The 11,214-nt window shown below is 45.9% G+C and overlaps 1 protein-coding gene across 1 annotated transcript in view; it reads right to left on the bottom strand.

Moving 5' to 3' along the window:
• Positions 1 to 2,831: 2,831 nt before the first annotated feature.
• The window catches only part of TSEN15 (TSEN15 tRNA splicing endonuclease subunit), a 10,320-nt gene continuing 1,937 nt past the window's right edge, over positions 2,832 to 11,214 (bottom strand). The window contains exons 3-4 of the mRNA XM_009080252.1: positions 10,032 to 10,167; positions 2,832 to 3,036 (exon numbers count right to left, since the gene is read on the bottom strand). Coding sequence (XP_009078500.1) covers positions 2,832 to 3,036; positions 10,032 to 10,167 — 341 coding nt within the window. The remainder of the gene's footprint in view (positions 3,037 to 10,031; positions 10,168 to 11,214) is intronic.

Raw genomic sequence — 11,214 nt, 5'->3', positions numbered from 1 at the left:
ACCTGACAAGGCTTCCTGCCCCTCCACTGGTGTTTTTCCACATAGAACGTCCTGTGTGAGCTGCAAACAGTCAGGCTGGGTACAGGATGGTTGGGATGATGCCTCAAGTAGACACAGTTTGCACAAGCAAACGCTCCCTTACGTAACCAGGCAGCGAGTCTTGCTGTCAAACCCGTGCCAAAACATCACTCTGCTTTTCTATCATCCTTGACTCAGTGGGGAGGCTTCAATGCAAACATCCCTCCAAAGAGAAAAGAAAAGAGAAAAGGCTTGAAACAATAATCTACTGGAAAATGATACTCTTCAGATATTTAAAACACCTTCTGTGGGTCAAGGGGGAACCAGCAAAACAAACCAAGCTGTGCTTGGTAAATCAAACTTGAAAAAAAACCCTCTAAAAGATGGCAAGATGCAGCCTGTAACATCCTCTGAGCTGGATTTGCAGTGGTGTCAGGCTCACACTCCCATGGACATCTCACCAACACTTCAGGCAGAGTTATGCTTCAATCCTTCAGGCATAGCACCAAGACACTATGGACTCAGGAATGTTAATGCACTGCTGCTCTGAACTCATACACTTCTAAGGGAAGTCTCTTCCCATCTTTATTCAGTGCCTGGAAGACCAGAGGCTCCAGCCTGTGTGTTGTTGACTTGACACAGAGAAATCCTTCAGTGGAATGTAAAGGAACAGCACAGCTGGCTCTGAGCTTAGTTAACATCCCCTGTTTGCCTTATAATACCTAGGGACAAACAGTGCTGTGATATTATTTATTCTTCCAGGCCTTCTTTTCCTCAGAAATAAAGAACCACCACAATCTAAGCAGGCTGGAAAAAGGCCTATATAATCATTTCTCAGTGGGACACAAGAAGGACCAGAAATCAAAGCCTCCAGACACAGTTGCTCCAGCTCAGCTTCTGAGGGCTGGGTCAGCAGTTTTCAGTGCACAGAAAAGGAGCTCAAGTCATGCTCCTCTTTCTGAGTGTGCAAACAATGAAGTGAAGGGTAAAGCATCAGGCATGCAGCAAACTGGCAGTGTTTCCCTGAAATTGAAGCAAATGCAAAAGAATGTTATTAGGAGTTAAGCATGTGTTGCTCAAATACCAGTTCTGCCACGTGCAGCACTTGCTGCAGTCTCCTTCACACACACACAGCACTTTCCCAGCACATGCTACAGCAGGGCTGAGATCCTTCACAGCTTCTAACAAGGACAGTCTGCCTGGTGGTGTGTAGCCTAGCAAGGTGTGAGACTTACTTTACAGAATAAGAGTGCATGAAATATGGATGTCAAGGTCACAAGAAGTCAGGAGTCAGCACACAGGTTCCCTTTAAGGCAGTATGGCACTGGACCAAAATGAAATTATATTTTTCCTCCATGAGGGGAGAAACATTGAGAAAGAGTTTTTCTTTGCCTTCCTCCTTGACTGAAGGCCACAGACCCACAGTCTCCCCTTGCTGTGTGGGGGAAAAAGGTGTCATGCAGAGCTCCAGGTGACAGTGACCCTTATCCTCCAGGGGAGCCCTGGACTCTCCCTGTGGGATCATTCTGCCTCCCAACACATTTGGCCAAAGTAGCTTCAAACTCCACAGCCATACAAACATCCACTCTCATCCCAGGGACAGCAAAGCTTAAATGGCCTTTCATTTCCAGCTTGTTTTTTTGGATTCTCTCCCATTCTTATACCCGCACAAAAAAATAGAGCTCTTGTGCTTTGAATTCTGAGTGTGTGATCCTTGGCCACACAGCTGTCACACGGACATTCTTGTGCTCAACAAGCTGCTTCTGGGATGGCATTTGATTGCCAAGTTTAACCTGAAGATCTCTATGTGAAAGACATGGAAAATTCCTAGAGAAGAAACTAAAAGTCAGGGGGTTTTTTCCTCTTAACTGCTCCTAGCTGAAGCATCTCTTGGGCAGCCAGTTCTACCATGCTGTGTCCAAAAACATAACAGATGCTAGGAATGGCAATGGGTGTAGAAACCTGCTTGGTGCATGAAGCAGGTAACTCAGGGTTTACTTACAGCACAGGAGATGACACACTCTGGTGGGAGGTCTGTGGAACAAGTGCCTGGGGGTGTTTCTGGGTTGTGACCACTCTGTGTGTGTATTCAGCTATGTGGGGGACACTACATCAACACTTCCAGATGGGGTTGATCCAGGCATAACCCACCTCTTCCTGAAGGAGTTTCCCTCTGCTCACAGGTTCTTCAGGCAGGTGCAGAGAGACCTCTTTACTAGCCTACACTTTGTTCTAGAAGCCTCTGGTGTTGCTGCAGTCAGTTTTCCTTCAGCAGAGAAAAATCAAGGAAGGTATTTCTGTGGAAAAGCCTTTTCTCCAAAAGAGGAGAAAGCAAGGAAGTGTTGAGAGATGTAACCTGGGGTTACATGAGTGCTCCTGACAGTGCTAAGACAAAGACACTCTGTAAACTACAAAGCCCTTCACTTGGTATCAGCAGTGCTGCCAGAAACCCTCCAGAGTTACCTATAACAGGATTTACAGTACAGGTAACAATCTGTGTGTTCTGTAGAGTTACCTATAACAGGATTTACAGTATGGGTAACAATCTGTGTGTTCTGCTATGAACCAGAGAGAGAGGAGACACAAGCTCTGACAACACCTCACAAGTATATTTATTAGCCAGAATTGATCTGTCCCAAAGCATGACCCACTCCAAAATGGCATTTCACTCCAGTGCAGCTGCAGAAACCTCTGCTCTCCCCGAACCAATCCCTGATGTGCCAAGGCAGAGAGCCTGATTTACATACATCACTTCCTGGGTTTGTTTAGGTTTGAGGACAAGAGTTCAAGAACAGTCTTTTTTTTGGTCCTGTTCATTTGAAAAGCCTCTTTCTTTTCTTCCTCCACTGTTTATTGTCCATGTCTTCGGTATCGTCAGGAGGATCTGGCATCACGAAGCCATCAGTCATTTTGTAGTAGACTATGGTGGAATCTGTCTCAACTATGGCCAAGGTAACTGACACTGGGGTGTCAGGATCCTCCGGGGGGAGAGAGGCTTTCTTCAGTATTTCTCTTAACCTGCAAGAGGAAACAATTGGTTAGGGAAGAGTTCACAACCACCAGCGATGGCACAAAGGTAGAAGGGCACCACTGCTGTATTTATTGAGCCTGGTTTTATTCTACAAGTTTGTTGTCACTAAAAATAGTGAAATATCTGTCCTAATAAAAATCCAGAGTTGTATAATCAAGCAGCAAAAGGAAACAACAAAGAACCTTATAAAAATATACTCAGTTAGCTACATCTCTGCTGGAAATGGCTCAACATGTGCTTCTCAGCTTTGCTCAGGAGCAATCCCGTGCACATGCCTCAGCCATCCTTCACAACCCCAGCCTGGCAATCTCCAATGGCCCTGTTTTCATGAGGAATAAAAAATCTAATTAAATAACACCTGGCTTTCAATTAAGAGAACTAAATAATTAAGACTTGTTCCATTTGTAGAGGTGAATCTTCCAGTCTCTGTGCCAGACTGTGGAAGACCCAGGAGCCCACGCCAGGTTTCTCTACCTCCCTGTCTAGACTAGAAGCCACAAGACTAAAGTTCTTCTTCAGGACAGTCAGCATAAATAATGTCTTCCTTACAAATTCAAGACAAAGTTATGCAATTTTTCCTGTTTAGCTTACTTTATGAGGAACATGCCAGTACCTTTTCGGTTCAGAGCTCAGGACAACACTGATTCCTGGAGTCCTTGGCTTACTGGTCCGACTGGGGAGCAAGAACTGAAGGAGTGTGGTGCCCAAGGGCAGAACAGCAAGGTTTGGGTGAAGGAGAAAGCTCCCTGTGGAAATGTCAGGTGCCCAGGGCAGGTTATGGTCTGGGGAGAGGTCAGCTATGCACTGGGGAAAATCCCCCTTGATTCCTGCATCCCAGCACTCTCACCCAGCAGGAAACAAGCACTTCTGAAGCTGAGCTCTTTCTAAATGCATCAGCTTTCAAGAGTTTAATCATCATCTTCCCTCAGAACCTCTTTGATCCCTTAATAAAAGCCAAATGGAAGGTGGCAGAGAGTGAGCAGCAGCCTGGAAAGCCAATGCTATTAAGCCCATGACCTTCTTAAGGCTCCATCTGTGCGCTCAACCGTTCAGAACTCAGCCTGGCTAAGTAAGAACTGCCTTTTCTTCTGCTTTCACCACTGGCCCATTGCATTCCAAGGCAATACAGTATGGTCAGTTGTTTCAAGCCACACTTTGTCCCTCCTACATCAGCACATTTCATAGCAACAGAATGACATACTGTCCTGGCTCCTGGCAGAGGAGACACACTGTAAGAGACTCCTTCAAGCAACGTGACATCAACTTCCCTGCTCCCTGCCACCTTGGCACAGCTTTCCTTGGCAGGTAATGACTCTGTCCAGCTGCTGGGCACCTTCTGTCACTTCCAGCCCCTCTTTAGAGGCTCCTCCAGCACCACAATGTCCTGCCATAGCTCTGACAGGTGACAAGAGCCTGGGGAAGGGTTCCAGATGTCCTTCCAGACACATGCACAGAGCAACAATCCACTTGTCACATCTCTGTCTGGAGGAAGCTCTGACTGAGTTGTCAGCAGCAAGGCCAGGCTACTAGCAGAGACTCAGAGACTGAGTGAGAATCATAGAATCATAGAATCAGCCTGGTTGGAAGAGACCTCAAAGATCATCCAGTCCAACCCTACCGTGGTTACTGGACCATAACACTAAGTGCCACATCCATGGTTTGTAGAAAGCAGTGGATATTAATCTTTCTCCTGGGAATGTGGAATAGAAATAACAACAAAAAGTCAAATAAAAGGGTACGGTTACCCAGGGGAGATACTTTAGGAGCCAAGAAACCCCAAACTTGTGTTGAGTGTGGCTAATCCCACCCTGGAAGCAGACTCAGGCAGTGTCCTGAGCCAGGGCAGAAGCTCCTTCACATTTCTTCAGTTACTGCCACCATTTCTCCTCCTAGCTATCAGGGGAATGGATGGAACAGTGAGGCCTCAAACCCAGAATTTTGATCACTCTTGAGTTCTTCTTATGCTGCCAAGCACACACATCTGAACCTTTACTTCCCCTCATTCAGCACTCACAGCTGAGGAGATGCACCACAACTCCAAAAGCAGCCAGGCCCTGACTACAGACTGATGACAGTTCTTTGCATCCCTGACTAACTTTTCAGAGACTGACTTCTAGCCTTCATGCAAGGAACACAAAGACATGCCACTGCCCCAGGAGGATCTGGTAACTGCTGTCCACAGAGCCCAGCGTTTCCCACTGCACTCAAGGAGGACAAGTGCAAGTGCAAGATTCTCCTCCTCCCCCTCCTCTCAGCACAGGCAGCCCCAAAACAAGAGCTCTCATTCATGCATACCACAACTGGCCATAATGCAATGCACATCTGCAGATGGTGGGAGGGGATCTTTCAGAAGCTCAGGAATTCAGGAAGTCTGTATCAGTCCCCTGTCCTTCCTCTCTCCTCCCCTGAAGGCATCACCACCAGCCTCTGTGTCCAGCATGCTCACAAGGTCTGCATTTTGACATCTCAAAGGAGTCACAGAACATCTGGGTTCTGATTTCCCTGCCCTTGCTACCTGCCATGAACAGGAGATGAAATATTGCAGGAAAGGTAGAGCTTTTAATGTATTTAACACTGTCTATGGAATAAACAGATTTTTTCTAGCAAATAATTCGTCATAAGAGCAGGTTTAAATTACTTAACATCATGCAAGGACAGCTAAGGTGACAGGACTAAGCATGTCATCCTGTTTTGGTCTTTACTGCTGTGTTCAAGCTTAGTGAACTTACCTCCTATTCTGTTACTGTGGTAATGAATAGCTTAAACCAAACCAAAACTCAACAACCAAACAAACGCAATCCATACCAATCCACCCAGAGTGGAGAATTTTCCATCTTAATTTTGTACTAAGTAGGCCTTGAACATGCAATCCATACCAATCCACCCAGAGTGGGGAATTTTCCATCTTCCCCCATCTTAATTTTGTATTAAGTAGGCCTTGAACACACAGCAGAAACCTGTGCTGTCTTTCCTATGATCTGCTCCTAACAAAATAAAGAGAGAAAGAACCTGGTGTACAACTGGTGAACTTCACTCAGCTGCTGCTTGAAGTTTCAGCTGACTGTCCAAACACTAAAGAAGAACAGACTCCTAAAGGAAAGAGAACACAAGCAGAAAGTTTTGTGATGAACAAAAGAGCATTTCAGTGGTGGATCCCATGCAAGTACCTCTGAGAAGCAGCACAACACTGCGAGCTCAGAGCAGTTTTATGGAGGCTGCATAGTGCTCCATTGAACTGAAATGGAACTCCTGCCTTCCATCCCATAAAAGCTTTCAATCTGCCCTTTATACTGAGATGAATAATTCATTGCAGGCCTGGCCAGCCCCAGCAGCTCCCTCCCCTCCACACAAGGCAGGGCTGCAGAGTCAACACAAGTTGGTCTCTGTGCCACCACACAGAGATCATTACTCCGTGCACCCGAGCGTGCCATTGTGCCAGGCCTGGGCAGCACCAGGGCACAGGAAACTTCCCATAAAGCACAATTCCATGGATATAGCCAGCACTCCAGAAAACAGCACAGCATCAGGAATGCTGCTCCAGACCTAGCTGCAGGGCAGGCAGCACTATTAACTTGAAATATGTGGGCAGGAGCTTGTGGTGGTAGGAGAAGGTGTAAATGGACACCACTGTTTGTTGGGATTTGCTTCCAAACTACAGCAATGTGGGATGCAAGAAGAAACTCAGGTTTCTCTGATGGGAAAAATCTAAAAGCAAAGAAAACACCACGTGCCACACTGGTCAGGAAAAGGAATTGGACCCCAAGGAGTAAAAAGACCTTTTTTCCATGGAAGCTGAAGAAGAAAAGAAGACAAATCATGCCAAGTTCTACCAGACACACCAAGTACAGGATGTTCCATCACAGTACTGCATAACCAACCCACTGCAGGAGCCACATCAGTCATGCTTCAAATATTAATGAAGAGTTTGCATTTAGGAGCCATTAATTACATTTTCACCGTGTGATTTACCGTGTGAGTAAATTCACATGATGCTTACAGCAGGAGACTTACGTGGAGAGGGTGTGAGATTCATGTCACACTTCCACTGCATCTGAAACCAAAGTGCTCCTTCACATTCTATACTGAATTCCCAATTCAGAGGTGTACAAACAGCCTCTCCAGGCCTCAGCCAGCTCCGTGTGGTTCAGAGTGGCCAAGACAGGCCAAAACAGACAGAAGCTGCATCATATTCTCCAGGTCTTTGCAGAAGATTCAACAATCTCCATTTTCAGAGCACACACAGCACAAAGCCACTTCTCAGACTGTGTGAGATCATTTACACTGCTGAGCTCTTTGCTCCAGGCCCCTGATTTGGTGAATCAGCAGCACAGCCCTGCACTGTCAGGGCAGGAGGATCAACTTCCATCGAGCTGTCTGAAGAAGTGGACAGTGAGCTTAGCAAGCAGAACAGCTTTTGCCTTAAGCAGTTCACTGTCATGCACAAACTGGACAGGATGAAATCTTCTAAAAGGCTGAAAAACATTGACAGATTATGGCATTTTTTGTAGGACACTCGTCTTTGTCATTTGCTTAGGTGTCTCGCTGGTAATTTCCACAGCAAATTTACTGTGGCCTTTTAAGGACACACTCCTGAGTGGCAGCCAAGGAGGAATCTGCATGAGACACCTGGGAAGGCAGAGCTTGGCTGCTGTGACTTTGAAGAGGAAAACCACCCCTGAATTTCTCTCTAAGGCCAAGCCCACAGGAGTGACGGACCAATAGTTGCAAATGGAAGGTTTGGACAGCACAGGCATAGGACTAAACTCCATCAATATGCAGTGAATAACCCTCACCAATAAGCTCTTAGCAAACCACACAGCAGAATGAAGATGGAAGTCTGTTTCAAGGCACTGATCTGGCACTTCTAAACCCTACCCAGGCCTCACTGGTTAAGCAAGAAGGTGCTGCCCATAAATGCTGCCATTTACTGGCTGCTTGTGCAGTTAGCCCATTTCCAGGCCCAGCGGTGAGGACAGAATGTTTTCACCTCCCCAACTCCCTCCAAGGGCTTATTTTCAACCTAAAGTGAGCTGCACTCACTGTCCTCATACCTCTACCTTCAGCAGGTACCACAAAAACCCAAGGCACTGCTTTGACCAAAATGCCCACACCACAAATAAAAGCACACACCACCTTCCAGCCTGACAGCATCCATGGATACTGAACACATACAGGCTTGTATGGACTCACCTGGCATTCCAGCCTGGGATTCAGCTCCTTTAAGTGACAGCACACCCTATGTAGTTGCTCTGCAGCAAAACCTAGTCACAAACTGTACTTTGAATCAATGTGATGCATTCACTCTTTGCCTCTCTAACACACCTCCTTCCAGTAATGGATTCCAGACACACCGGTGCCAGCAGCAGAGCAAACAGCATCACCACAGAACAAACACATCCAGAGGCTCCCAATGAAAAGCTCCAATGAAACACTACAAGATAGGACATACATGCAGTGGAATATCTGTCATTAAAAGGCAATCAGAACATACTTCTGGCCTTGACCCAATGCCAGGAATCCAAGTTTCCACCCTAGGTGCAAACCTACTGGGTTAAACAAGCACAACAACTCAGCACGTAGCTGTAGTGTCCCAAAGATCCCACAGCCTCATTTCCTGCCTTCTTCTCCCACCTAAAATCTCGTTTGAGCTGTGAATCACAGCACATCCCTTTCACACACACACACACACACACAGAGTGATCTGTTCCTTGCAGAGAGGCCAAATCACACTCAGTGTTTCATCCTGTAACACCTCTCAGCAGTTTTCCTCTGTTGTGGGGATCACATCCTATTCCCCTGCAAGCCCAGTCTCACCAGAGTGATTGAACAATATTTGCAAATCTTTTTCAGTATGTAGGTAGTACAAAAAACCATCAATACCTAGTAAGTAATTCTCTTCCCCCTCACCCAACACGCAGCAAAATGAAGTCTGTTTGCAAGACACTGAGTTGTCACTTCTATAACACCTAAAACAGCAAAAATATCATTCCCAGAGTGCACACACACATCTACTCAGTGCAATTAATTAGGTACCTACTACTCTGTCAGGCTGCTGCCCACAGAGCAAGAGGAAACAGCAAAAAAACAGCTCCTAGCAAGAGTGGGAACAGAAGAAATTGAAAGATGCACAACCACATGATGCAGCTGAAACAGTTCTTCAGACATCAGAGGACAGAATGGCAAATCCCAGTAGGAGAAAGCAGCCTATGTCAGGAGGGAAACCACACTGTGTCTGAGGCTGCTCTAAGGGCCAGTTAAAATAGGCTGTAAAACTACTGAAGTGGAATTTCTTTGGGCTGCAAGTATGTGTAATCTCATAAATTCATAGCTGTGCTGTCTTCTGCTTGAGAATTGCTCTTGCATGTGTGAGGAAAGTAAGTCAAAATCACAGACACATCAGACGAGATAAGAGAGAAGAATTTCCTGTTGAAACCAGCCAAGTTATGGTTTCAAAACAAAAGCAAACCAAAACACACCAGGCTTATCCCACAGATTTGACAATTCTTGTTCTTAGACAGCTTATTCTTAGTCAGGTCCAAGAGGATTTCTTTCCTCTTAGCTACTTTTAAGTCCAGCAACTTCAAAAGTACCACTAGATTGCCCAGACTGCAAAATCAGCACAAGAATGTTCAAAACATAAGCTGTGAAGGCCTTGTATTCTAACCTTGTCTCTCAAACACACACATTGGTATTCATTGTTATGTCCTAGAGCATATGCAACTCTAAACAACATCAAGTGTTTATCCATGGGTGTCAGTCCCTGTGGGAAGCTGAAATCCAAGCACCACATCCAGAGAGGGAGAGACTGAGGCAAAGCTGAGGTTTCATTAATGCACGTGTGTTTGCAGCACCCAACTCTTCTCTCAGGCTGAGATGATGCTTTCCTCTGATGCTCCTCTGTTTTTACCCCCTTCCCCAAGCCTGTAAAGTGCTTCATTTTACCTTGCTGGTTCCATGAGACAAACAGAGAGCACCTCCTCACCTCTCATGGCTCATCCGTATGTGTGCAGGTACTGGCACCATCACTTGGACACTCTCCTGCTCCCTTGCACGTGCATGTAAACAGACCAGCTGCAGTTCTGCTACTCCCACATGCTTCACCTCATGCCAGTTTCTCCCTGGAAAGGTTCAGCATCAGTGACAAGGACCAGAACACAAAAGACAAACTTTAACCATTCAAATATCAAATGCAGTAGTTTTAACCATTCAAATATGAATTACAGCATTTAAGTTAACATCTAAGGTTTTGTTTTCCCTCCCTGTCCCCACAGGACAACAACTGCCAAGTTCCCCTCCTGAGGGACAATCCTGTGGCAGAAACATGGAGCTGTACCAGCCTGCTGACTCCACAGCTCCACTGATAGATGGTGAAGAGGGATCTGTGTGACAAGGCTTTGTTTCAAAGAGAAGATAAAAACACACAGCTTTAGTCTCTGCAGCACTGTAATCCAAATTTGGACTTTATCAGTGCCCTGAACTGTGAGGGAGCAGGTGCTAAAAGCATGATTAATGAGGATACACAGCTCTCCCCTCCTGCTTGAAGGGATAAGGCTGAAGTTTTTGCTGCAGAACTCCAGAAACTTTCTCTTAAAGCCTATTAAGGCATTTTCTTTGGAGGTGTAACAATAACAGACACAGCACTCTGTGGCCTGTAAAATCCCTCCCTCCCCTGACCTTAAGCACCAGCAGGCTCCAAGCAAAACTGCAGTATTTTTATTAGGCTGGCTGGCTGCCTACTCACAGTCCCTCTTCCATACAGCCAGCTTGGAAGAATCCAGCCAGAAGTTTATATATCACATAACTCTGCTTCACTCTCAGCAGATACCAGGAGGCCACACTGCATTTCACAGACTCATTTAGGCTGGCAAAGACCTCTAAGACCAAGTCCAGCCGTTGACCTGACACTGCCAGCTCCACCACTATCTACAGTGTGTTATAATTATTGCCACCAGACTTGAAAATGATCTGCTTTTCTACAGGAGAATAGGGAAATATAGAAGAAAAGGCAATCTTTGCCCTTTCCAGCAAGCAGCATCCTAATCAGGGCAGCACACATCAGCCATTTGCTAAACAAACCTTGGTGAAACACTGTGATTTAGTACTTCTACATTAATCTACAAATGAGGACTTCATTGCCAGCACAACCACTGAACTTGTAACTTCAC

This window comes from Acanthisitta chloris, unplaced genomic scaffold (genome assembly GCF_000695815.1).
Source record: "Acanthisitta chloris isolate BGI_N310 unplaced genomic scaffold, ASM69581v1 scaffold16258, whole genome shotgun sequence".
In the NCBI taxonomy this organism is placed as follows: Eukaryota; Metazoa; Chordata; class Aves; order Passeriformes; family Acanthisittidae; genus Acanthisitta; species Acanthisitta chloris.
This window is presented reverse-complemented; position numbering and strand designations above follow the sequence as displayed.